Source organism: Lagenorhynchus albirostris, chromosome 3 (assembly GCF_949774975.1).
Source record: "Lagenorhynchus albirostris chromosome 3, mLagAlb1.1, whole genome shotgun sequence".
Lineage (NCBI taxonomy): Eukaryota > Metazoa > Chordata > Mammalia > Artiodactyla > Delphinidae > Lagenorhynchus > Lagenorhynchus albirostris.
Window position 1 is genome coordinate 168274798 of NC_083097.1, and position 27793 is coordinate 168302590.

The 27793-nt window shown below is 50.6% G+C and overlaps 2 protein-coding genes and 1 long non-coding RNA gene across 10 annotated transcripts in view; 2 read left to right on the plus strand and 1 right to left on the minus strand.

Moving 5' to 3' along the window:
- LOC132517761 (uncharacterized) overlaps positions 1–17644 on the plus strand; it is a 55951-nt gene extending 38307 nt beyond the window's left edge. For 2 of the 5 annotated variants that reach the window (XR_009539816.1, XR_009539812.1), the window contains exons 3-6: positions 1964–2191; positions 15462–15618; positions 16042–16225; positions 17247–17644. This is a non-coding gene — a long non-coding RNA (uncharacterized LOC132517761). Of the gene's footprint in view, positions 1–1963; positions 2192–15461; positions 15619–16005; positions 16226–16924; positions 17217–17246 lie in introns of those variants that run through there. The other 3 variants (XR_009539813.1, XR_009539815.1, XR_009539814.1) reach the window with 3 other exon arrangements.
- ATCAY (ATCAY kinesin light chain interacting caytaxin) overlaps positions 1–18561 on the minus strand; it is a 34250-nt gene extending 15689 nt beyond the window's left edge. Inside the window, exons 1-4 of the mRNA XM_060145600.1 lie at positions 18485–18561; positions 5032–5090; positions 1643–1864; positions 114–299 (exon numbers count right to left, since the gene is read on the minus strand). Of these exons, the coding sequence (XP_060001583.1) occupies positions 114–299; positions 1643–1864; positions 5032–5090; positions 18485–18561 (544 nt within the window). The remainder of the gene's footprint in view (positions 1–113; positions 300–1642; positions 1865–5031; positions 5091–18484) is intronic.
- Positions 18562–23321: 4760 nt separating this feature from the next.
- ZFR2 (zinc finger RNA binding protein 2) overlaps positions 23322–27793 on the plus strand; it is a 46342-nt gene continuing 41870 nt past the window's right edge. For 3 of the 4 annotated variants that reach the window (XM_060145592.1, XM_060145593.1, XM_060145596.1), the window contains exon 1: positions 27342–27400. In XM_060145592.1, coding sequence (XP_060001575.1) covers positions 27348–27400 — 53 coding nt within the window. In that variant the 5' untranslated portion in view covers positions 27342–27347. Of the gene's footprint in view, positions 23650–27341; positions 27401–27793 lie in introns of those variants that run through there. The other variant, XM_060145594.1, reaches the window with a different exon arrangement.

The window sequence follows — 27793 nt, forward strand, 5'->3', positions numbered from 1 at the left end:
GGGCTTAATTTAACATCCCCCTGGGTCAGAAGAAGAGACTGAGGTCCAGAGAGGACCACTGATGGGCCTCCAGTTGCTGGAGCCTGGAGGGGGCCCAAGGGGTGTGGCCTTACCTCCATGGGTCACCACCCTCATGTAGGGCCGGATCATGTGCAGGTCAATCCGGTGTTCCTGTTCCCCAATGATCACTGTCCTCCACAGACGCCCGTTGGCGGCACTGCCGTCCTCGGCCGAGCCATCCCCAAACAGGTCTGCACTATCCCCAGGCATATTCTTGGCGGCGGCCACGGGGGTGTCATCTGGAAGCGGCAGGGGGGTGGAAGGTGAGCGGAAGGGACACCTGAGTCCGGACACCTCATCCCAGCTTCCCTCTCTGGGCTACCTTTGCCGCCTGTGGCCATGGAGCCCTCTCCTCTCTCCCCAGGCCAGAGGCGAAACCACTTATCCTACCCTTTGCTGACAGGCGGTGTTAGGTTGGGGCTGCTGGGCGAGATGGAGGACCTGGGAGTCCCAAAGTCACGCCTAAATAATAATTTTTCTTTCCCCAAGCCGTGGAACACAGGAAAGTGCTCAGTCAGGTGGTTGGCCTGGGTAGAGCCCGTCTCTTGCTGTGTGACCTTGCACACATTCTTTCCCTCTCTGGGCTTCTCAGGATTCTTAACCACACTTGAAATATCTGCCTCTTTCCCACCCGTCATCCTGCGATATTCCCGCCTCAGAAAATAGCCTGGCTGTTTTCCCAGCTGCTCAGACCCCACACCCAGGTGTCACCTTCAATGCCCTCTTCCCCTTCATATTCCACATCCACCCAGCAAGTGCTGTGGCTCTGCTTCTGTCCCCATGGCCACCGCCACCTTTCTGACCTGTGCTCTTGCCTTGGCGTGTCAGCTCAAATAACACGCATCCAGGGAGGCCTGTCCCGGCAACACTGCAAAGAGGCCTCCCCACCCCCAGGTAGCCTGGTTCAAGGAGTGTCGGCCTGGGCACTTTTGACCTTTGAGGCCCGGTCATTCTCTGTGGAGCCCCCTCCTCCATCCCAGGCGCTGTGGGGTGTGGAGCCACCTCCCTGACCCCACCTACTTGATGCCAGGATTCCCCCAGTCATGACAACCACAGGTGTCCCCAAATATGGCCCAGTGTCCCCTGGGGGCAGGGGGCTGAATTGCCCCAGTGAGAACCCCCTGCCCTTTCCCATCACCTCGTTTCCCTCACAGCACCGACGACCAGGTGCAATTATCTTGTGTACATTTTTTCCGTTACCCAGAGCCTGGCTTTCCGATGGCCACGCGAGCAGGCAGGCAATGTCTATTCCTGACACGCCCCCGCCCGATCTCCCTGCCGCCCCCTACACAGCAATCAAGACCTCCTCCACAAACACCTGTGGAATCAGGGGGAGGCCCTTCCTCTGGTCTCAGTCCCCTTTGAGAATCGGGTGAAAGACACATCTCCCAGCAAAGTCCACAAGTACACGAGAAAATGTGCGTGGAGTCCCAGGAGCTGTCCTGGGAGCCCCGGGTTGGAAGACCTGTCCCCCTTGAGCCTACGGGGATGGAGGAGGGGGGCTCTGGTCAGCTGGTCCCCAAGCCAAAGGGAGCGCTGGGGTCCGATTTGGGGGCTGGGCAGGTGCGACGAGCGACCTCACCTTCCCACTCCAATTCATTGCCGTTCCCCAGGAATTCCAGTGAGTCGGTCTCATCTGGGGTCTCGATGTCATCCACGTTGATATCCAGGTCATCGGGGGTGTCCAGGAAGTCATCGGACAGCAGGGAGCCCTCGCTCTGGTCCAGGGAAATGTTGATCTCGGGGGCCACCAGCGTCTTCCGCTTACGATGAGCTGCGTTGAAGTTCAGAGTGTTGGGAGGGGCTGTGGGGGAACAGGAAAACAGAAAAAAACAAAAGCGAAACAAGATCAGTCACTTTTGCTGTTTTCTTTCTTCTTCCCCCTCTCCTGTTCCCAACCCAGTGGAGACCCACTCCACCCTGTTGAGGGGAGTGGTTAGAAGTCAGAGGACATCCTTTCACGGCAGTGGTTCATATAACCATCTAGTGTGGAGGTCAAGGGCGGATGCTTGGATGTAGGGCAGACCTGGGTTCAGAGCCTGACCTCGCTACTCACCAGCTCCATGACCCTGCAGTGCCATGTTGCTCTGAGCTTGACTCACTTTTACCATCTGCAAAATGGGACTCACAGGTGAGTCGAGTCAAGGTTGAGCAATGATGTGGGGATTAGACCCCGGGCAGCCTGGGTTCCAGATGGTGTGCTCTGGACCTACCAATATCTGCGAGTCTTGTTACTTCCGGCTAAGGCTGGCAGAGAATGTCCACGTTCTGCTTTTGGCCTCTCTGTGATGCTCAACTCTAACAACTAACTTTTAGTGATCGTGTAATGTAAGCCAGACACTCTGCAAAGCTCTCCCCTGCGTTTTCACGTTCCAACTTTGCTATTGCCCCCTTTAACAGATGAGCAAACTGAGGCACAGAAGGGCAGGATCCTCCCATGTCACTCTGAAGCCTGTCGGGATGGATATTCCCCATGGTTTAGACCGCTTCCTCCTAAAGACTCTTAGCCTGGACTCTGGTCTCCTTGTAAAAGGTGGTTTCTCCTCCTGGGCTGCCCCCCATCTGACAGCCTGCGGAGCAGAGCCAGCCCCTCAGGTTTACCCTGTTTCATTACACGGCCTTTGAGGACAAAATAAGTAAACTAGTAGGAGACTCCTACCCCTCTTTTATTGGATGAAGACATTCATTGATCCATAATTTTTTAAATTAATTAATTAATATTTTTGGCTGCGTTGGGTCTTTGTTGCTGCGCATGGGCTTTCTCTAGTTGTGGCGAGCGGGGGCTACTCTTCGTTGCGGTGCATGGGCTTCTCATCGCGGTGGCTTCTCTTGTTGTGGAGCATGGACTCTAGGCGCGCGGGCTTCAGTAGTTGTGGCATGTGGGCTCAGTAGTTGCTCGCGGGCTCTAGAGTGCAGGCTCAGTAGTTGTGGCACATGGGCTTAGTTGCCCCGTGGCATGTGGAATCTTCCCGGACCAGGGCTCGAACCCGTGTCCCCTGCACTGGCAGGTGGATTCTTAACCACTGCGCCACCAAAGAAGCCCCCATTGATCCATAATTAAATGGACCACATTTTTTTTTTTCAGTTTGAATCTCACTTTTTTTCACTTTGAATCTCTCGGTCCCTAAGCAGGTCAGAGGTAACTGCTTCAGGAGACACTGGGATAGAAACATTCGCTTTGGCAGAAAATGATAAAAACACAGCAGTCACATTTATCAAGTGCCTGCTATGTGCGGGGCACTGGCATGATTTCTAGCTCTCACCATGACCTTGTGTGGTGGGAAGTGTTACCCATTTTACAGACGCGGACATAGAGGCAGAGACTTGCCCAAGGATCCGACCCCAGGCTTCTCAACTCACTCTGCCTTTTTCACGGGAAGTGTGTTAGGAGCAGTGAATCAGGAGTGCTTGATTTAAAATACTGCTACTCTTCCTGATGGGGTCAAGCTGTGGGTCACAGCATGGTGGCAGTAAGACTAAAGGTACAAGGAAGCACGGCAGCAGTATGCCACCACATGGACCTGGAGGATAGGGCATTGAGCCAAAGAAGATGGTTCTCCAGGCTTAAAACCTATCGGAACAAGTTTCAGACTTGCTGGGACCCGTGACCCCTTTCTTCCTTCCAATTTCTCCCATTTGGAATGAGAATATCTATTCTATGTCCATCCCGCCATCGTGTTTTGGAAGCAGAGACATCGCCTGATTTCATAGGTCCACAGCTGGAGAGGAATTTTGCCCCGGGATGAATCACACCTGAGGTTTTTTTTCCTCCTGCCTCCCGAGCCCTTCGACTGATTAGACACGGCCCACCCACACAATGGAAGGCAATCTGCCTTACTCAAAGTCCATGAATTTAAATGTAAATCACATCTAAAAAAAACACCCTCAACAGAAACATCTAGAATTATGTTTGACCACATAGCTGGGTACCATGGGCCAGGCAAGTGAATACATAAAATTAGTGATCACATCTCCCCATCTCAAGTTCCTTAACTTAATCCTATCTGCAAAATCCCTTTTGCCATGTGAGGGAACATTCAGGGGTTCCTGGAATTAGAACCTGGATATCTTTGGGGGTCATCATTCAGCCAGTGACACCTAGGAAGTCGGGTACTGTTACTACACACTCCTCGTTTTACAGAAGTAGGAAATGGAGGCCCAGAGGGGTGAAAGGATTTGCCCAAGGTTACCCTGTGGGAATGTGACAACACCAGGCAGAGCCCCTGTGCTCAGGCAGGAGGAAGGGCTGGTATTCCAGGGTGACCAACTACCCAGATCGGCCCCAGAAACCTGGAACAAATTGGTCCCCCTACCTGGCTCATGGGCATAGTGTGGTACAGGGGTAGGCAGAGATGGCTCTCACTGCTGTGTGACCTCAGGGATGTGGCTGTCCCTCTCTGGGCAGTCTTTCCCCTGTAGGGTGGGCTCTGTGATGGGCTGCATGGGGGAAATGCAGGCAGAGCGGGGACCCTCAGCAGGACTCTGCCAGGAGATGTCATCGAGGAGAACACATGTTTGAGGCAGCTTCTCTGGCTGCCCCAGGCCCCCCTGTCCTCAAAGTCTGGGGCTTTGGATCCTCAGAGCCATGAGCCCTCCTGAGTGCTCAGGGCAGCAAAGCCCTCCCAGGGCTGACTTTGTGCCTGGCATCCCCTGGGCACTTTACACAAATCATCTTGTTTAATCCTTGCATGTCCCTTCTGTGGGAGGCTCACTACCTGTATTTAGTAGATGAGGAATTGGAGGCACAGAGAAGCTAAGCAACTAGTTCAAGGACACACAGCAACTGACTTCATGATGGCGCCCACACACGTCTCTGGCCCACAACCACACTGCTTTCCCTGCAGGACTTGGAGCAGAGCAACCCCCTTCCCTGACATTCCACCCAGGAAGCATGACCTCTGACATTTCTACAGTTATAGTGCTGGGCACAGCCCAGACCGTGTGCCCATTTCTGCATGCATGGAAACTTACAGGATGTGTCTTCTGTGGCACTGCCAAGCAAGTCCATCCCCGTCTCTTCCGAGAGTGGCCTGCAGACCCAGCCGGGAGCGGACATCAGCCACCAGGCCCCACAAGTCCAGCCACAGGAGCGTGGAGTTCAGACAAAATGACACCAACAAAATCTGTTTAGCTTTGAGAAACTGTTGGAACAAAATACATCTGCTCGCGAGCACAGAAAATCATAAACAATCAGTGCTGGAGGGCTCCCATTGGATCATCTAATAAATATTAAGCCTTTTTGGCGGGGGGGGGGGGTGGGGACGGGGAAAGCTGAGGCCCAGTGAGAAAAAGGGTCTCATCTATATTATATTTGGAATATAAGCAGCATTCTTCATGGGCTGACCCCGCAGGGTTTGGTCTCCGATGAATTGTTGCTATTAACGCAGCCAGAAGTTGTCCAATGGACATAGCAGACAACGGAAAGAGCTCTCTCTGGCCAATGCTGGACTGGTCTGACCAACAAAATATATCATGAAATATTGGATTGTGAGCCAGTGTTTAAAATAAAATGTCCATGAGTCCATACAGATATAAATAAATGATTGAATAAATAAATACAGGGAGAAGAGACAAATTTTTCCTGCAGAGAAGAATTTCATATAATGTCTGTAGATATTCTGCCCTCAAGGAGATGGAAAGTAACACCCTTCTCTGTAAGTGTGGGCTGGGCACAGTGACTTCCTTCCAAAGAGAACAGTATGGGAAGGGGGGAGGTGTGACTTTACAGTGGAGACACCCAACCAGCATGAACTCAGCCAGGGGACTGAGGTCAACACCAGCAGAGATGAGTCATGTTGATGGCAGCCACCCTGAGATGAAGGATGAGACGGCCCTTCACAGGTGGTCCTCCTCCCAGCACCCAGCGTCCCAGTGTAACCGTGAGAAAAACACCAGACAAGTTCCTACTGAGGGAGATTCTACAAAATCTCTGGCCACAGTCCTCCTCAAACCCGTCAAGGGCATCGAGAACAAGGAAAGTCTGAGAAACTGTCACAGCCCAGAGGAGCCTGAGGAGACATGATGCCTGGATGTTACATGGGAACTTGGGTGGGATCCTAGGAAAGAAAAAGGATATCAGGAGAAAAGGACTATGGAAATCTGAATAAATTCTGGACTTCAGTTAACAACAGTGTATCAATATCAGTCTATTAATTGTAACAAATGTATCAGCCTAATGTAAAATGTTAATTTAGGAGAAGCTGAGTGTGTGGGGAGGTGTATGGAAATTTTCTGTAATATTCTTGCAACTTTTCTGTAAACCTAAATCTTCTAAAAAGTAAATTTTTTTAAAAAAAGAAAGGCAGCCAGCTATACATTTGTGCCCCTTTAATGCTTAGTGGAGCACGAATTTGCAAAATAAAACCTGTTTCTCTGGCCATGCCCAGACTGGTTTTTTTTTTGGACCATAGCTCATGCCGCCTGACTTTGACCCACGTGCTCTGGCTCCTTTGCTCCCTAGGGAAATAATTTTTCAGAGTGCATGGGGCTGTCAGAGGCTCTAGCTGCAGGGTGTGCTGGCTCAGGGAAGCACTGCAGCGTTAATTCATCTCTGCAGCTCAGCAGTGCCAGCTCGGCTGGAATGGGAGCTGGTTAGATGGGGAAGGAGAGTAGAATGCTTTTTCTTTTCCTTTAACAAAACCATTCATTCCATCACCTCTGTTCCTTGTAGGGCATGAGCTGGCACCCTCTGTAGGGTGAGATCTATCCATGCTTCTTCCTCCGCACCTGCCACCCTGCCCATCTTTCTCCCATTCACCATGCTTCGAATGTTCTTTGAGTAACCACTACCTTCCAGGTGCATTGGAGGTCTTGGAGGGTCTTGGAGGTAAAGAATGAATCAGATGTTGCCCTGCTCTCATAGAGGTCAAAAGTCAAAATAGAGCAGAGGTCCAAAGGAAATGAAGGGCTTCCCTGGTGGTGCAGTGGTTAAGAATCCTCCTGCCAATGCCGGGGACACGGGTTCAAGCCCTGGTCTGGGAGGATCCCACATGCCGCAGAACAACTAAGCCCGTGTGCCACAACTACTGAAGCCCGGTCGCCTAGATCCTGTGCTCTGCAACAAGAGAAGCCACCACAATGAGAAGCCCACACACCACAACAAAGAGTAGCCCCCGCTCGCTGCAACTGGAAAAAGCCTGCACGCAGCAACGAAGACCCAACACAGACATAAATAAATTAATAAATTTATTTTTAAAAAATGACAAAGGAAATGAAGACACATATCCATGCAAAAGCTCATACCTGAATGCTCACAGCAGCATGATCACATTGGAAACAACACAAATGTCTACCAAGTGATGAACGGATAAACAAAAGTACAATGGAATATTATTCAGCCATGAAAGGGAGTGAAGTGCTGACACCTGCTGCAATGTGGATGGACCTTGAGAACATGATGCTCAGTGAGAGAAGCCAGACAAAAAAGGCCACATAATGTGTGATTCCATTTATATGAAACGTCCAAAACAGGCAAATCCACAGAGACAGGTGGTGCATTTGTGGTTGCCACAGGGATAGGGTTTCATTTCGGGGTGATGGAATGTTTTACAACTAGATAGAGGTGACGGCTGTATAACATGTGAGCTGTTCATTTAAAATGGTTATTTTGGGACTTCCCTGGTGGTCCAGTGGCTAAGACTCCACATTCCCGATGCAGGGGGCCCGGGTTCCATCCTTGGTCAGGGAACTAGATCCCACATGCCTCAACTAAAGATCCCACATGCCACAACTAAGACCTGGTGCAGCGAAATAAATAAATAAACAAATAATTAAAAAAATTAGGGCCCAGGGCTTCCCTGGTGACGCAGTGGTTGAGAGTCCGCCTGCCGATGCAGGGGACATGGGTTCGTGCCCCAGTCCGGGAAGGTCCCACATGCCACAGAGCGGCTAGGCCCGTGAGCCATGGCCGCTGAGCCTGCGCGTCCGGAGCCTGTGCTCCGCAACAGGAGAGGCCACAACAGTGAGAGGCCCGCGTACCGAAAAAAAAAAAAAAAAAATTAGGGCCCACCCTAAAATGGTTATTTTGGGGACTTCCCTCGCGGTCGAGTGGTTAAGATTCCGTGCTTCCAATGCAGGGGGCACAGGTTCGATCCCTGGTTGGAGAACTAAGATCTCACATGCCCACCGCACGGCCAAAAATAAAATAAAATGAAATAAAATGGTTCTTTTTATGTTATGTAAATTTCACCTCCATTTAAAAAAGAAAAAAAGCAAGCTTCAGATTAAGTCAGAAGGTTTTTTTTTTTAATAAATTTATTTATTCATTTATTTATTTTTGGCTGTGTTGGGTCTTCGTTTCTGTGCGAGGGCTTTCTCTAGTTGTGGCAAGCGGGGGCCACTCTTCATCGCGGTGCGCGGGCCTCTCACTGTCGCGGCCTCTCTTGCTGCGGAGCACAGGCTCCAGACGCACAGAGCTCAGTATTTGCGGCTCACGGGCCCAGTTGCTCCGTGGCACGTGGGATCTTCCCAGACCAGGGCTCGAACCCGTGTCCCCTGCATTGGCAGGCAGACTCTCAACCACTGCGCCACCAGGGAAGCCCCAAATCAGAAGGTTTTAAAGAGGGATCTTTTTTTCAGTTTGAGACTGAAGGCTACTCACACACCCATTTCGTGTACACGTTGCTCTGGTCCCTCCGGTCTGTAGCTGACACCCCTGCTCTCAACATGGGGAGAGCAGCTGGTAACTCACAAATAAGTCCGGGATCCGGGAGTACAGGAGGCACACCACCTACTTGCAAGGTTACCCAAAATCATGCTCTGAAATTGCAGGCTGACAGCTGATGCACCACCCCTAGTTTTATCCTGCCCACACAGCATTTCACAACATTTTAAATTTGCCGTCAAATCAGAGATACGTCTAGATATCAGTCTTTTCTTGAATCAGATCTGCGCTTCGTGCATGGTAACCGCCACCAGGAGCTGACTGTCCGCCACCCCTGCTCACCTGGGTGTCAGGATTTCCTTCCGGCTCCTTCCCCTCATTTACTCTGCCTTCCCTGTTTCCATCAGTCTGAGGCTGTAATCCCTGTTGTTCTAGAATCAACTAGAACCGTACTTTACCCCCACGGACAGGGCACTCACTCTGTTGGAATGTTGACGGCATCATCATCTTGTTTCCTCCTCACAGTATTCCTATGAGGCAGGTAGCAGCCCATTTCACAGAGGAGGAAACGGAGGCTAAACCAGAAGATGCCCAAGGGCAGAGCGAACCACTCACAGAGGTAGAGCTGAATCCGGTCATTGCCCTCTACTGCCCCCTTGTGTCCAGTCGGCTCATGTGAACAAACCCCACAGGTCCACAGGACAGCAGCTTTCAAGGTCAGGTGAGACCTGGTTATTTCCACAAGCCCCAGGAAGACCTCAGCTAATGCAGAGCTGAAGCCCCTTCACGAACTCAAAGTGGATCCAGAGGGCTCCCTGCAGCACTTGCTTTCAGTCTGTACTGGGAAACCCATGTAAAAAGTGGGGTTCCCCCTAATCCACCAGGTGTACAGTGTGGCTTTATTCTTCTGGTGTGGGTTGACTTGCATCCCCCCCAAAACATAATTCAGGTGTTAACTCCCAGAACCTGGGAATGTGACCTGTTTGGAAATAAGGTTGTTGTAGACAGCATTAAGTTGAGATGACATCATACTGGAGCAAGGTGGGCCCTACAGCCAATCAGTGGTGTGATTGTAAGAAGAGGCAAGTTTGGACACAGAGACACAGAGGAGAAGGCTGTGTGAAGATGGAGGCAGATTCAGATCAAAACTACAATGAAGGGCTTCCCTGGGGCGCAGTGGTTAAGAATCCGCCTGCCAATTCAGGGCACACGGGTTCGAGCCCTGGCCCGGGAAGATCCCACATGCCGTGAAGCAACTAAGCCCGTGCACCACAACTACTGAGCCTGCGCTCTAGAGCCCGCGTGCCACAACTACTGAAGCCCACGTGCCACAACTACTGAAGCCCACGTGCCTGGAGCCTGTGTTCTGCAACAAGAGAAGCCACCACAATAAGAAGCCCGCGCACCGCAACGAAGAGTAGCCCCCACTCGCTGCAACTAGAGAAAGCCCGCACACAGCAACGAAGACCCAACTCAGCCAAAAATAAAAACAAACAAATAAATAAATTTATTAAAAAAAAAACTACAATGAGGTATCACCTCATATCGGGCAGAATGGCCATCATCAAAAAATCTACAAACAATAAATGCTGGAGAGAGTGTGGAGAAAAGGGAACCCTCCTACACTGTTGGTGGGAATGTAAATTTGTACAGCCACTATGGAGAACAGTATGGAGGTTCCTCAAAAAACTAAAAATAGAGCTACCATATGATCCAGCAATCCCACTCCTGGGCGTATATCTGGAGAAAACCATAATTCGAAAAGATACATGCACCCCAGTGTTCACTGCAGCACTATTTACAATAGCCAGGACATGGAAGCAACCTAAATGTCCATCAACAGAGGAATGGATGGATAAATAAATAAATCTCATATATATATATATATATATATATATATGTATATATAATGGAATACTACTCAGCCATAAAAAAGAACAAAATAATGCCATTAGCAGCAACATGGATGGACCTACAGATTGTCATACTGAGGGAAGTAAGTCAGGCACAGAAAGACAAACATATAATATCGCTTATATGTGGAATCTACAAAAAGCGTACAAATGAACTTATCTACAAAACAGAAATAGAGTCGCAGATGTAGAAAATAAACTTATGGTTACCAGGGGGTCAGGGGGAGGGATAAACTGGGAGATTGGGATTGACATATACACACTACTATATACAGAAGAGATAGCTAATAAGGACCTACTATACAGCACAGGGAACTCTACTCAATACTCTTTAATGGCCTGTATGGGAAAAGAATCTAAAAAAGAATGCAGGACCTCCCTGGTGGCACAGAGGTTAAGAATCCGCCTGCCAATGCAGGGGACACGGGCTTGAGCCCTGGTCTGGGAAGCCCACATGCCACAGAGCAACTAAGCCCACGAGCCACAACTACTGAGCTCATGCACCGCAACTACTGAGCCTGTGTGCTGCAACTACTGAAGCCCACGTGCCTAGAGCCCGTGTTCCACAGCACGAGAAGCCACCACAATGAGAAGCCCGCGCACCGCAATGGAGAGTAGCCCCCACTTGCTGCAACTAGAGAAAGCCTGCGCGCAGCAATGAAGACCCAACGCAGCCAAAGAAAAGAAAAGGAGTGGATATATGTATAGCAGATTCACTCTGCTGTACACCTGAAACTAACACACATTGTAAATCAACTGTGCTCCAATAAAAATTTTAAAAAGTAAAAATAAAAAATAAAACACAAGCTTAAAAATAAAAAGATGGAGGAAGGCAGAGATTGGAGGGATGCATCTACAAGCCAAGGCAGGCCGAGGATTGCCGGCCACCATCTGAAGCTGGAGGAGGCTGGAAGCATCCTTCCCTAGAGCCTTCATAGGGAGTATGGCCCTGCAGACACCTTGATGTTGGATTTTTAGCCTCCAGAACTGTGAGAGAAAACATTTTTTCTGTTTTAAGCAAGTTCCTGGTACTTTGTTATGGCAGCTCTGGGAAACTCACACGCCCTCTCAGCGTGAAATCCAAATTTCTCTCCTACTGCATCCCCTACCATGCCAAGGTCCTCTCTGCCCCAGTGCCTTTGCACATCCCACCCCCTCTGCCTAGAGGGCCACTTCCTGCTTTCTTTGGTGAACTTGCTCAGCCTTTCAGGCTAGGTCAGCGTCCTCCAGGAGGCCCCATCTGAACCTGACATCCACCCCGCTCCTGCATCCTGCCTCAGAAGCCTCCTTTAGCACTGAATCTGTGGTACTGTGTGCTAATTGCCTGTTTCCTGGGCAGACTGTGAGCCCTTGAAGGGGAGGAAGTGCCTCTTCCTCTCTTGCTTTGGTGAGTCACGGGCCTGGACCTGGGAGAAGCAGCCCTCAGCAAGGGTTTTGAAGGAAGGAGCAAGTGAGGGCACATTATGTAAGTGGCAGGGAAAGGCCAAAATCTAGAAACACCTGTCACTCGGAATCAGCTGTTATTGCAATAGTTCTGGCTTCAGAGGTGGCTCCTGGACCGAATTCTACCCTCAGATCCTAGCCTCTGGCTTAATGTTACTCACAGTGTGAAAGAAGGGAATTGGGAATAAACTGTGGGCCTCAGGACCTTTGAACATGCCTCCTGCTTCCCAACTGGTGCCCCAGGGCTTCGACGGCATTAAGATCGGCTGTGCTGCCTCAGTCTCCCATCCAGGGCTTTCCAGCCTCTGTTTCTGTTTGACGGCGGCCACCTCTGGTGCAGGGTAACAGCAAAAACTCTTTCTGGGCATAAGTAGGCTTTTCCAAGGCTCAATGTGGGGCCAGCAGCACTGGGGCTTATCACAGGACTCCTGCAGAGCTAAGTTGGGAGAACCAGAGAGGGAACTGCTGAAAGACATTCAAGAATTATCCATTGGCAACTTTGGTGGTTTCAGATACTCAGATAAATCTGCCCCTTTTCCTTCTCTGCAATTTCCAACACCTCTGTCCATTCATCTTGCTCTGGTCTCCCCCAGCACCATCACCTCTTGGTTGGGAAACTAAGATCCCACATGCTCATGGCACAGAATAAAATAAAATAAAATGGTTATTTTTATGTTATGTAAATTTCACCTCCATTTAAAAAAGAAAAAAAAGCAAGCTTCAGATTAAGTCAGAAGGTTTTAAAGAGGCATCTTTTTTTCAGATTGAGACTGAAGACAACTTCCATGCCCGTTTTGTGTACACGTGCAGCATGGCCAAAAAAACAAAAGGTTGGGGCCCTGATCCCCTAGGACTGTGACCTTACAAGAAGAGGGAGAGCCACGAGAAAGCTCCCCCGGCACATGCAAGCACAGAGGAAAGACCACGTGAGGATGCAGTGAGAAGGCCAGGAAGAGAGCCCTCACCAGAAGCCAACCCTGCTGGTACCTGGATCTCAGACATCCAGCCTCTGGAGCTGTGAGAGAATAAATGTCTGCTGTTGAAGCTGCCCGGGGTGTGGTATCCTGCTATGATAGCCCAGCATCGCTGGAGCACAGGAAAGAGAATGGCGGAGTTGAGGAAGGCAGAAGATGCTCTGCTCAGAGCCTGCCATCACTTCCTGGCCTAAACCCTCGGCTCCTGCATGAGGGACTGCTGAGCTGGGCAACAGGAAATCACCTCTGTGCGTGTGTTGGGCTGGGGGAGGGACATTGCCTGGCCTGCCCTGTGCAGGGGCGGGCAGATACAAACAGATTGAGCATAGATAGAGAGACAGACAGCAGACAGACAGACACAGGGAGAGACAGGGGCAGAAGAGAAAGACCAGGGTTGGGGGAGAGAATGATAAAGCAAAGGAAGTAAAATCTTAACAATCAGCAAATCTGGGTAAGAGTTTACAGATATTCCTTATACCATTCTTATAGTTTTTTTTTCTAAGCTTGGGACTATGTCAGAATAAAAAGTTCCAGGGGGAGGGATAAATTGAGAGATTGGGGGTTTCCCTGGTGGCGCAGTGGTTGAGAGTCCGCCTGCCGATGCAGGGGACATGGGTTCGTGCCCCGGTCTGGGAAGATCCCACATGCCGCGGAGCGGCTGGGCCCGTGAGCCATGGCCACTGAGCCTGTGCGTCCGTAGCCTGTGCTCCGCCACGGGAGAGGCCACAACAGTGAGAGGCCCGCGTACCGAAAAAAAAAAAAAAAAATTGAGAGATTGGGATGGACACATACACACTACTATATATAAAATAGATAAATAATAAGAACGTACTGTGTAGCATAGGGAACTCTATTCAATACTCTGTAATGATCTATATGGGAACAGAATCTAAAAAAGAGTGGAAGGGATTTCCCTGGTGGTACAATGGTTAAGAATCCTCCTGCCAATGCAGGGGACACGGGTTCCATCCCTGGTCCGGGAAGATCCCACATGCCGCGGAGCAACTAAGCCCATGTGCCACAACTACTGAGCCCCCGTGCTGCAACTATTGAAGCCCGTGCGCCTAGAGCCCGTGCTCCGCAACAAGAGAAGCCACCGCAATGAGAAGCCCATGCACCGCAACGAAGACCCAATGCAGCCAAAAATAAAATAAAAAAGAGTGGATATATGTATCTGTATAACTGACTCACTTTGCTGTACAGTAGAAACTAACACAACATTCTAAATCACCTACACTCCAATTTAAAAAAAAAAGGAAAAAAAAGAATAAAAAGTTACAAGCAAAACCCACGACCACTCGGTTATAGAAGGCAGAGCAGGCTGAGACACCATTCAGATATCTAACCCTGTACCTGCCTCTCCTTAGCTGTGAGACCCGGGCCAAGCACTTTCCCACCCTGGTCCTCAGTTTCCCCACCCAACCTTTCTTCAGTCCCTCGATCTGCTTCCGCTGGCTTCAGGGCCTTTGCACATGCTGCTCTCTCTGCTTGGAATGCTTGACCCCTACCCCCAGCCTCTTTCCCCTGTTCATACCTCTTCATCCTTCAGAGCTCAGGGTCAGCACCTCCCCCAATGTCCCCAACCCCGTCAGACCCCACCTGGCGCTCTCCAGGTGCCAAGAACCCAGCTGCAATTTTTCATTGGTCTGTGAGGTTATAAGGGAACGCCTGTCTCTGCGCCAGACTGTGAACACCCCACAAGGGCGGCTCTCCTGTTCTCCACGTGTCCCCAGCGTCTCACCCAGGGCCTGGCATACAGTCGGTGCATATCACTAGAATGAATGAATGTGGAAGCAAGGCAGGTAGATGGATCGTCTCCAGGCTGCCCTCTCTCAGCTAGGGTCCACAGGTACCTGCAGAAGAGCAGGAGGTGCAGGAAGACGCCGCAAGGCAATGGCAGCAGGAGGGGGCTGTGGGCACAGGGCGAGCACCCGGACACACCCGGGGCTGCTCGAGGATCCCACCCAGGAAGGGATCACTGAGCTCGAAGGAATAGAATTGTGGGTTGTCTGGCATCAGACAGAGGTGCTTATGTTGAGCTGCAGCTGGACGCTGTATAAGGAGCTGTACTCATTTCTCCCAGAACGAGGAGGACAGAGCCTTGACGAAGGCACGTCCCTGACCCCAGGGCTGCACAGCCAGGCCACTATCCTGCAAACACTGAACTACTGAAAAGGGAGAGGAACCCTCTGCAGCTGGGGAAACTCACTTGAAATTCACATTTGCAGCTGCAGTCAGCTCCACTTTGTCTCAACAAGGCTTGGGAGAGGAGGGTCTCTTTTATGGGGGAATGGGAAAAAGGAACCAGAGTGAACAAGGTACAGGCTGATAAGAATGAGGCTGACGGCAGCAAGTCCCGTGGGCAGCCCTCTGCATCTAGACAGCCTGGCTCAGCTGCCTCGCAACTCATACCTCATCGACTTCTCGCGACAACTTCGTGAGCCGGGAATTATTGTCCCTATTTTACAGATAGGAAAACTGAGGCAAAAAGATGCTCGAAGAGCTGCCCAAGGTGGGCAAGCGAGCCCACTGGAGAATTGGAATCTGAACCCACGGCTGTCCCGTTCCACAGCTCGTACCCTCTTGGTTCCACTGTGTTGCTTGAGATAAAATTAGAGTGAGCAAGGTGAGTCCTGTGCTGTCATCAGAGAATTTTTTTTATGTCCAGGAAGGGTTGGGGTTTGCCACCCGGGCAGGCAGGGTTGAATCAGAAGGTTCTCAAAGTCCAGACCGAGGGATGCTTTGGTCTCGGACAGGGGCCAGGGTTCACGGGACCACAGGGTAAATGATGCTGACAGTGGTTGGAGATGCCTCCAAACCCCGGGTGTTTGGTGCTGGAAGGAACCCACAGAGATCATCCCATCTGTTTCCACCTTTTCCATGGGAGGAAACAGATCTCCCATGCCGGGAACGAGGGACAGCTCCCCAAGGCGGCTCTTGTCCATTCTGGAGCATTCCTAGCTACATCAGGAGCCCCTGATAAAAAGAGTCCTTAATTCGCCCAAACTGCCAGATCCGGGTGTCATCAGACCCCTTTCTACCAATCCAGGCATCAGCACTCCTTGTATTGAGTTAAAGAGAAAGACTTATAAGAGGGAATGTAGAACGAAGAACATTTTAACAGTGAAAGAACAGGAGGTCGGCTCCAATGAAGTCGCCGTCTCTTTCCCGAAATACTTGTCTTCCCGAAGACAACGGTACTGCGCAGACAAGAGATTCTCGGCTATTCTGAGGTGGGGATCTATCACTTTATTTTTTATTTTTATATTTTATTTATTTTTGGCTGCGTTGCTGCGCGCGGGCTTTCTCCAGTTGTGGCCAGCGGGGACTACTCTTCGTTGCGGTGCGCGGGCTTCTCATTACGGTGGCTTCTCTTGTTGTGGAGCATGGGCTCTAGGCACATGGGCTTCAGTAGTTGCAGTACGCGGGCTCAGTAGTTGGAGCTCGTGGGCTCTAGAGCACTGGCTCAGTAGTTGTGGCACATGGGTTTAGTTGCTCCACGGCATGTGGGATCTTCCCAGACCAGGGATCGAACTTGTGTCCTTGGCATTGGCAGGCGGATTCTTAACCACCGCACCACCAGGGAAGTTCCCGTCTATCGCTTTAAGAATCATAAGGATGTGCGTGAAACATCGACACTGAAAATGACTAGACTGGAGACAGGGCTAAAGATTCTCAAATGAGGGGGTGATGCCCTTGACATCACAGCTTCTCCTGGGACAGGTGGACAGGAAGCTCCAGACCTCCCCCATCAGCCCATTTTGCTTTTGAATGGGCCGGCTGGCCGTACAAAGCATGCACAGATTGGACCATTTGAGTCCAAAGAGTCTACTTTAGACTCAAACTTGCATCCCTTTCATGCCTGTCCATCACCCTTGTTCTGCCCTGAGCACCCTCACCAACTGAGCTCCTTTCCAAATTGTCTTTTCCAGGGTGAATATGCCCAGTCCCTTTGACTCTTCCTTCCTGGATGGTTATGCAACTAACTCTCGGGCATCATCTCCTGTGGGTAAACTCCTTGCATTAAAGTGGGAGGGAGAGGGCATTCCCTGGCGATTCAGTGGTTAGGACTCTGCACGTTCACTGCCATGGGCACGGGTTCGATCCCTGGTTGGGGAACTAAGATCCTAAGATCCTGCAAGCTGGCCAAAAAAAAAAAAAAAAAAGTGGGAGGGAGATGAGCAGTTGCATCCAGCCGACGAATGAAGGGGAGCCTGTGCTGACTGTATTTTCTCTTACCCAACGCCTCGCCAGAGGAGAATACAGAGAGACAAGTATCTCAGCAGTGGGCACGCACATCTTGCTTCCTACAATTTTGAACTCGTACCAGTGACCGTCATCCATTCACCCAATATCCACTGAGCATCAGCTGTATGCCTGTGATCAAACCAAAGGCCCCTGCTCTCGTGGGTTCCATGGTGGGGAACAGACTGTAAACAAGTATGTGAAATATTCAGCATATTCAATCGTATGAAGCCCGGGCGCCTAGAGCCCGTGCTCCGCAACAAGAGAAGCCACCGCGATGAGAAGCCCGCACACCACAACGAAGAGCAGTCCCGGCTCGCCGCAACTAGAGAAAGCCCGTGCGCAGCAACGAGGACCCAACGCAGCCAAAAATAAGTAAATAAAAAATAAAAACAACAACAACACGACACATATGTATTTTCTTACGAATCTAGACAAAGAAGTAAGTCTGAAATCAGTTTCACCGGCAGGGCTGGTTCCTCCTGGGGGCTCTGGGGGAGAATCTGTTTCCGTGCCTTTTTTTTTTTTTTTTTTTTTGCGATATGTGGGCCTCTCACTGTTGTGGCCTCTCCTGTTGTGGAGCACAGGCTCCGGACGCGCAGGCTCAGCGGCCATGGCCCACAGGCCCAGCCGCTCCGCGGCATCTTCCCGGACCAGGGCACGAACCCACGTCCCCTGCATTGGCAGGCGGACTCTCAACCACTGCGCCACCAGGGAAGCCCCCGTGCCTTTTGTTTTTTTTTTGGCTGCGCCGGGTCCTAGTTGCAGCACACGGGATCTTCATTGCCACGTGCGGGATCTTTAGCTGTGGCATGAGGGATCTAGTTCCTTGAACAAGGATAGAACCCGGGCCCCCTACATTAGGAGGACAGAGTCTTAACCACTGAACCGCCAGAGAAGTCCCTGCCCCAGGGCTTTTAAGGGGTATGACAGGGTCCCTCTGGCTGCTGCAGGTAAAAACACGCTGTTACCTGAATTCATGGGAACCCAGGTAAGAATATTGTAACCGCCCATGAGATGGCTTTAGAAGAATGTTTAGAATTCTTACAATAGTGTGGGAATGGGAGCTATTTTGGCACTTTGGGCAGGGATGGGCAGGGTAGGGAGGTGGGAAATCAATCTTAAATAATTCAGCAAATATCAATTATGCTCTTGGCCCGGTCAACTGGGGTGTCTCTGCCTCACACCTGGGAGCAGTGTCGGGCCCGCTCCTTCCACATCTGACACGCACACCTAGGGAGCTGTACCTGGGCAGAGTTTCGTCCTGCCATTCTTCCTTCACGTCCACGTTTTCCATCCGGAGCGTGGCTTCAGTGGTCCCCATGGGAGCTGGGAAGCAAGGACCGACTTGAAGCAAGGATGAATCCTGAAGGAGGGCAGTGGATGGAGGTTTTACTGGACAATCGTCATAACGACAATTCCCCACTCACACACAGAACTTCAGAGATGGATCTGCAAAGAGCTCTTGTGTCCATTGTCTTATTGAATCATTGCCCAGCCCCATGAGGCTTCTCCATTTCACCAGTGAGAAAACAGAGGCATAGAAAGCTGAACACCCATGTGGGTCTGGAGTTTGAAACCAAAGGAGGGGTTGAGCCTCCAGCTAAAAGCACCCCCCCTTTGAAGCTCTGAAATCCATCCTCTGCAAGGTTCACCATCCCTCCCTTACCTTGGACTTCAACTAGGAAGCAATAAATCCAATTAAAGTCATTTACACTAAATGACTGTGTTAATGACTGATATAATTAAGCTTCCTTGCTGGGATTGACATTCAGACAAGACCTGGTTAACGCCAACCCACCTCTATCTGCTGCAGCCCACCTGTCCTGCCCCTCTGTCCCCTCCCCTCCCCCAACGAAGAAGCAAGTCCTGACAACTGACCCTAGGACTGAAAAAGGAAGTGCGGAAAGTGCCTGGGGCTGGAAATCAGGATCATCATTTGTACCAACCACAAAATGCCAGTTTTGTTTTTATCCTATCGTAGCGAGGAACCAGCTGGGGGCAAGGATGGGGTGGAGGCAGCACTTTAGGTGGGGCTTGAGTGCTGGGCTGTCTGGGAGTGTGGTGAGAACTGCCGAGCGGGACTGAATTTGAGTCTATCCTGGGGCATGGCAGACTTCCGCTGTCTCAGTTTCCCTGCCTGTGAATGAAAGAATTGGTCTAGAAAGGATCCCCCAGGATCTTATGACTCAACTAATAGTGCAGGTTCTGAGCTTTTAAGCCAGTGGTTCTCAACAGGCAGTGATTCTGCCTTCCCCCACCAGACATCTGGCAATGTTTGGAGGCATTTTGGGTTGTCACAAGTGCGGGGGTGGGGGTGGGGGGGCGGTGTGCTACTGACATCAAGTGGGTGGAGACCAGGGATGCCGCTCAGTGCCCTACAGTGCCCCAGATGGTACCCCAGATGACCAAGAATGATCCGGCCCCAAATGTCCATACATCTGAGATTGAGAAGTTGTCAACCTCACTTGCCAGCACCTAAGGTCCCGCCTCCAGCCCCTCCCCCCTCCCCACTCACTGCGGCTGCCCCTCTAGAGCTGGTGGGTGGCTCTTAGTTTGGGTGTGTCTTCCAGAGCCCCTCGCTGGACCTAAGCCCCTGTGGATGGAGGGTCTGCATTTGGGATTGGGGCTCAGAGGGAGCCGGAGACAGGTGAGGGTCAGGCAGGGGGGACGGGATGTCTGAAATTCGACCCTCCCCCACTTCAGTGAGAGTTTCTCACTCCATTCTTGTCACTGCCCTGAATGTCGTCATTCATTCATGGAGGAGGGACAGTAAGACGCAGTACGGAAAGGAGAGAGAGAGAGAGATGTCTTCCTGATGCTGTGGGCAACAACTGCCCAGGAACTTATTGCAAGGGAAAGTTCCCATCAATGGAAATTCATTTCCTTTCTGAAGGGAGTGGTCTTTGCGTCTGTTTTCCTTATCCTGAGCTGGGTGTGACCTCAACCCCCAGAAAGGACCACCCACCTCCACCCCACCCACAGCTGAGACTGGGGCCACACATGTTGGCCCAACGATCCTCTAAATGAGGGGTGTGGGTGGGTGACCGCAGGGCCCCGGACGCTCCCGCCCTCTGATCCCGACTTCACGTTCGAGGACGGCAAATAAGGCAGCGAGGGGGAGCTGAGAAGCGTGCCTTCCCGCTGTGGTGCTGAATTATCAGCACATCACATACAAGTTCAGGCAGAGGAGGAGGAATCTCTGTCTTCAACCGTTTCCCTTCCTCCCCACCCCATAGGCAAGCTTTTACGTACACATCTATCAAATCCTTTTCCAAATCCGCTCACGGCGTTATAAATAGGAAATGCACAGAGGTGGGACGTGTACATTTCGGTCTCTCAGGAAGCGTCCCAGAGAGGGGCTGAGGGTTTGAGCTGCCTAATCTCTAAGCATGTCCCGGAAATGGTGCAATCCTCTGCCATCCAGGTGAACGGTGGGCATGGGAGGTGAACTGTGGGTGTGTGTGTGTGGGGCGGATGCTTTTCTCTGCGTGGGGTAAAATGGAGCTGGTAGCATCCCAAGAATCACAAGACCCTGGTTCTCTGCTCCCACCCGCCCCATCTGCCAGAAGGGGGTTTGTAGCGGCGGATACCTGCGGACAATCTTCCTCGGCAGGGCGGGGAGAAAGAAAGTGGATTCACCTCCGCGTGAGTCCCGGCTACCTCCGCGGCCTCTCCCGGTTACGCGCAAACAAAGAAGAGCCTTGGGCGGATGCAGCCGGGCATCCCTCGCCTTCAGAGCATCCGAGGAAGATGCACTCTGGCGCGGACTCCGCATCCAAGGAAGGTCACCCAGGGCAATGCGACGGGCGCGGATGGGCGCTTTTGTCCACGGGTGGGGAACAGCTTGCAGTCAGCGGTCGGCTCCCCCTCGCTCGGCTGCGGCTGCGTCCCTGGTCCTCGTGCCTCCGAGGTATTTTCTTCTTGCCAGCTCGCAGCTGGCGGAGGCTCGGCTTCCTTAAGACAGTTAATTATGCTGCTTTTGTGTGCAGGGTGGGTGGATGGGGGCAGGGCTGACCAAAAAGCACAGCCCCCTGCCAGAATCGGTGCTCTCCATTGGCTGAGAGGGGAGCATTTCCAAGAGCCTCACCAGGGGCAGAAGCGGAAATGATTTCCTGATGGCGCATCACAGATTTAAAAACAAAACAAGGAACAAATAAATAAGTGGCAGCGATGGCCTCATTCCTTAGATTAAGAGGGAGGGAGGAAATAATATCCTCATGGACCCATTTCATGGATCCCTCAGCCGACCACTTACGATGAGCCATGGGCCGAAGACCGGGCTGGGTGCTGGGGAGACAGAACCTTCTCAGACTCATTCGCTCGGGGCCTCCGAGGGAAAGGCGCCCCCTGCAGGTGTGCGTGCGTCAGCCCCGCCCTGGAAGACCATAGAATGGTATAGAGTTAAGAGTGCACCCTCTGAAATCAAACCATAAGTGGATCGGGACACTGGCTCAGCCACTGGCTGGGGACTTGGTTGGGTAAGTGATCACACTTCCTGGACCTCAGTTTCCTCATCTGTGAAATGGAAACATTAGGGTACTGGCCTTTCGGCATTTAATGAGGTGATGCAGGGAGGGTGCTTGGCACGGTGCTGCAGCATGAGAAAAGTTCTATGAGTGTTTCTTGCTGTTGCTGATTTTATTTTTAGACTGGTAGCAGGTTGAATGGTGTCCCCCCCCCCCCACCAAAGATATGTCCATGTCCTAACCCCTGGAACTTGTGCATGTGACCTTATTTGGAAAAAAGGGTCTTTGCAGATGGAATTAAGTTAAGGATCTCCAGATGAGATCATCCTGGATTTAAGATGTGCCCTAAATCCCATGACAAGTGACTTCATAAGAGAAGAGAAGGGGGGGCACATCATGTGAGGTCAGGATGATGCATCAACCAGCCGAGGAATATGGAGGGTTGCCAGTGACCACCGGAAGCTGGAGAGGCACCAAATGGATTCTCCCTCACAGCCCCCAGGAGAAGCCAACCCTGCCAATACCTTGATTTCAGACTTCTGGCCTCCAAAACTGTGAGGGAGAAAAAAAAAAGCTATTGTTTTGAGCCACCTAGTTTGTGGTACTTTGTTATGGCAGCCACAGGAAACTAATATCAATACATGATCCTAAGTAGGAATGGATGCCTGTTGTTACCTCCTGCCCCTCTTAATCACTGTGATGGTTTTCGCCTGTTCTGTGAACACATCAGGCTCATTCCCACCACAGGACCTTTGCACAAGCTGCTCCCTCTGCCAGGTATGCTCTTCCCCCAGATGTTTGCATTATTCAGGTGTCAGCTCAGAAGTAATCTCCTCAAAGAGGCCTTTCCTAATCTCACCGCCTACCTTGCCTCTCACTCCATCATCTTCCATCCCATTATCTAGTCTGATTTGTTTTTCAGTTTTTTAAAAAAATTTTTTCTCTTTTACTGTGGTAAAATACACATAATGTAAAATTTACCATTTTAACCATTTGAAAGTATATAGTTCAGTGACATTAAGTACATTCAGTGTTGTGCCACCATCAGCACTGTCTAGTTCCAGAACTTTTTCATCACCCCAAATGGAAACCCGTACCCATTAAGCAGTCTCTTACGTCTCCCTTCCCAGCCCCTGGCAACCACTAATCCACTTTCTGTCTCTGTGGATTTACCTGTTCTGGATATTTCATATAAATGGAATAATCTACTATGCCATCTTTTGTGTCTGGCTTCTCTCACTGAGCATCATTTTTCAGGGATCATCCACATTGTGATGTGTGTCAGTGCTTCATTCATTTTTATGGCTGAATCATGTATATCATTGTATGCATGTGCCACTTTTTGTTTATTCATTCACCAGTGGATAAACAAAAAGCGTTTCTACATTTTGGCTGTTGTGAATAGTGCTGCTATGAACATGGGTGTACATGGTTTTATCTGAATCCCTGTTTTCAGTTCTTTGGGGTATATACCTGGGAGTGGCAATGCTGCGTCATACACTAATTCTATGTTTACGGTATTGAGGAACCTGATGAGTCTTTTTTCATAACACTTACCACTATTTGAGATTATTTACTTGTTTCTTTGTTTATCCTAGGACACACACCCCCCCCCATTGGAATAGAAATTTCAAAAGAGACTTGGTTGGTTTTGTACACTGTAATGTGCCAAGGCAGTAGCACGCGTCACAAAGGAGATGTTCGGGAAATGCAGGTAGAATGCACGGACGCTGGCTCCCCTTGTGGGTCTCAGACAACACTCTATTCACGTGGCTACCCCACTCACTGCATCAGGGTCGGTCCCCCTCCAAGCCAAAGGCATAAAGGCAACCGCCCCACAGCAGAGAAGGAGAGCCCAGAGACTCCAGCACAAGATCTGGACTTTGCACCTCTTGGCTGGAGGACGTGGCGCTCTGGGAAGAGACACTGAGCGGGAAATCCAGGTTTGTTCTAGTACTGGGCACTGGGGTCCGAAACGTGAGGAAGACTTTTTGCTTTCGTAGAACTCCCACTCGGAGAAGCAGATGGGCAAGGGAGTCTGGGCTGACATCTTTGGAGCAGAGTGGCTTGGGGGGCACATGGGGAGATTTCTCAGAGTGGGGCAGGGGTGGTGACCGTGTGGGTTGGGCGCTGAGGAGTGAGTAGGAGTTGGATGGATGAAGAAAGGGGAGAAAAGCATTTGGAACAGAAGGACGTTTGTAAAGCAGCAGCTCTTCCTCCCTGAGAGCGCTCTGGGAGCTGTCCCTGGTGCTGCAGCCCGCCACCGAGCCGCTGCGTGAACCAAGATTGGCTGTCGTCTGGTTTATCGTTAATGGTGGTTATATATATTAATATATACGCATAACATAAAGTTTGCCATTCTAATCATTTTTAAATGTAAAGTTCAGTGGCATTAACTCCATTCACAATGTGTAACCATCCCCACCATCCATCTCCAGAACTTTCTCATCTTCCCAAACCAAAACTCTGTCCCCATGAAACACTAACTCCCCAGCCCCATTCCCCGAGAATGTAAGTTTCTTGAGATCAGAGATGTTTCATTTTGTCATTGCTATATCTTTAATCCCTAGACCAGTGGTTCTCACCTGTGGGCGATTTTACCCCCCCATGAGACATATGGTGATGTCTGGGGACATTTTTGGTTATCATGACTTGGGGGATGGAGGTGATTCTGGCATCGAGTGGGTAAAGACCAGAGATGCTGCTCAACACTCTACAGTGCACAGGACAGCCCCTTCCCCAAGAGAATTATCTAGTCTGAAATATCAATGGTGCGGTCGTTGAGAAACCCTGCCCTAGAAGAATACCTGAAACCAAGTTAGTTCTCAGTGGAGTTTGTTGAGGCAATGAAATTACTAAACCTCCTTTTCCTGATTTGCAAAGGGGATTCATACAAATACATTTGATCCTCATTATTCACAGTATTTGTAAATTTGCCTACTGGCTGAAATTTATTTGTAACCCCCAAAATCAATACTCATGGTGCTTCCAGGGTCATTTGTAGACAACACAGAGAAGTGAAAAAATCTGAGTGCTGATTGTGCATGTGCTGTCAGCTGAGGTTGAACCAGATGATGTTTATTCCAGCCTAGGCTGTAAACAGCTGTCCTTTTTTGGGTCAATTTAGTGCCGTGCTTTTAACATTTTTGTGCTTTTTTCTTTTTGGTGATTTCTCTATTTCTAATGGCCCCCACACATGGTGCTGAAGTGCTGTCTAGTGTTTGTTAGCACAAGAAGGCTGTGCTGTGCCCTTATGGAGAAAATAAGCATGTTAGATAAGCTTCACTGATGTGTGAGTTATAGTGCTCTGGAATGTGAGTTCAATGTTAAGGAATCTACAATGTATATTAAATAAGAAGCCTTTAAACAAACAAACAAAAAAACACATAACACAAGGTTATGTATTGATCAGTTGATGAAAATGTTGTGAACAGAGGCTCGCAGGAACCTAACCCTGTATTTCCCCTAGGAGCAATGGGTCAGTATTTTGCTATTTCAGTGTTTGCAGCAACTTTATAGAACAGAACTGCTGCCAATAACGAGAATCAACTATACCTACTTCTGTGGGCTATTGTGAGGACTAGATAAGATTATGCATGTAAAGCATTTAGCACAATGCTTATAGCAAATAACAGGAAAGAAAAGATATTATGCAACCAGAGAAAACATCAAAACAGACCTGCTTTTGTAAAAGGCACGCAGCCTGGGTTATCTAGTTAGAGCTGCAGGAAATTGGAGGGAGGCCATGTGTAATTACCACGCTGGCCTTTAGCCAGGGCATGGCAGGAGAGCTGCGTTTGCCAGACGCACTAGATTGTTTCTTGTGGCCACACATGGTCATTAAGACACAAATGGAAGAATGCCATCCACTAAATCACCCATACGGCTTTCCTTGGCACCCTGGGCTTGCCATGGTTTCCATCCAAGAATTAACTAGCCCTGTGCCTGCTTAAAAGGGTGGCAAAAGAACACCACCCCACCATGGTTGGTAAATGTACTCTTTTTTTTTGCCTTTAAAAAATTAATATAAAAACTTGAAATAATTGTAGATTCACATGGGGTTGTAAAAAATCACACAGAGAGATCCCATGTACCCTTTTCCACCATGTTACCCAATGGTAACATCTTGCAAAATTATAGTATAATGCAGTAGCACTATTGCTTTTGATATAGTCAAGATACGGAACATTTCAATCACCACCGGATCTCTCATGTTGCCCTTTTATAGCTACCCCCAGTCCCCATTACCCCCTCCCCATGTCCTTAACCCCTAGAAATCACAAATATGTTCTCCATTTCTATGATTTTTGACCTTTCAAGAATTTTATGTAAATGGAACTTTTCCCACTCAGCATAATTCTCTAGAGCTTTATCCAAGTTGTGGTGTGTATCAAGAGTTTATGCCTTTTTATTGCTGACTGATATTCCATTTATAGGAAATGTCCAGAACTGGCAAATCCATAGAGACAGAAAGCAAACTAATGGTGGCCAGGGACTGGGGTGGGGTTGGGGAAGTGACTGTTAAGAGTTCATGGTTTATTCTTGGGTGATGAAAATGTTCTGGAATTAGTCGTGATGGTTGCACAACTTTGTGAATATACTGAAAACCATTGAATTGCACACCTTAGTTGGGCGAATTGTATGGTACATGAATTATATCTCAATAAATCTGTTCTTAACCAAAGACTACCTTAATTGTAATAGTTTGGTTATGATCTGCTTCCCTGAATCTAAGTTCTTGAGGACTGGTGCCATGCAGCTTACTGTTGCACCCCCCCCAAGATGGCCCTGCCTATAGTAAGTGGGTCAAGAAATAGCCCTCAAAATGAATTACCCTTAGAATAGGGTTTCTCCACCTTGGCACTGCTGACGTTGGTGCCAGGTCATTCTCTGTCGTGGGGGCCCTCCTGGGAACTGTGGGGCATTGAGCAGCATCCCTGGTCCCCATCCACTTGATGCCAGGAGCACCCCCAGTCGTGACAACCACAGATGTCCCCAGACACTGCTCACTCTCCTCTGGGGGCAAAACACTCCAGTTGAGAAGCACTAATTTAGAGCCACTGAATTTTAGGTACTGGAGCCTTAGAAGGCTCCACGAAAAGACTGGCACCCAGGGGGCTGCTGAAGGGACAAGCAGGACTTGGCCGTATCAGTAGGGCCACATTTACCCAGCCAGAAACGGTCAGCGGGGCAACCAAATCCACCCAAGGGCACAAAAAGGAAAATCACTTCCAGCCTAGAAATCCCCAAGCTGAGAGGTTAAAGGGAAGGAGGGGAATCCGATAAGGGGCGGGGATTGCGGCGAGGGGCGGGGCTTGAACGGAAACAGAGAGGGCCGGATCTGGGGCTTGGCGGGAAGGAGGGGGTGGAGCCAAAGACCCCGATACTGGGCGCTCACAGGGAAGGTGGGGGCTCCAAGCAAGGGGCGAGGCTTGCGGCGGGGCGGGCTCGAGGCAAAGACACGCCCCCAGGCGCAGACTAGGAAGCAAGAAGGCGCAAGCTTCGCGTGGGGGGCGGGGCCTGGGGCGCGTGGCGGGGCGCAAGCGGCACGAGGCCTGGGCGCGGGCCGGATGACGTCACGCGCCTGCGGCCCCGCCCCTTCGCGTCTCCGGGTCAGCGGGCGCACTGTGGAGAAGCCAAGATGGCGGCGAGTAATTATTACGGCTTCGCGCAGGGCGCCGGCTCGCAGTACAGGTAATGGCCCCCGCGCCGCCCGCGCTGCCCCGGCCCCGGGGAGGCCGCGGCCCCGAGTTGTAACTGTCGGGGAGAGCAGAGGGGCTCCTGACGTGGTAGAGGGTTCTGGGCTTGTCGCGGGGATGGACCTGAGGGGGCGCCGAGATCTGACGAGGGGTGGGGCAGCCTGGGAGGGTACCTGGCCGGACTGGGGGAGGGGCAAGGGCCGAGGACGGAGGGCGGGGAGGTCAAGCTTCCTGACTTGGGGTGGGGGTGGGGAGAAGACAGAAATCTGGGAGTGCACCTGGCGGGGCAGAGGGTGGAGCAGAGACCTCGGCGAGGGAGAGCGGAGTGGAGGTGGGAGGGAAGACAGCCCTGGAGGGGTTCCTGGCCAGGCAGGGGGATGTGGGGTTT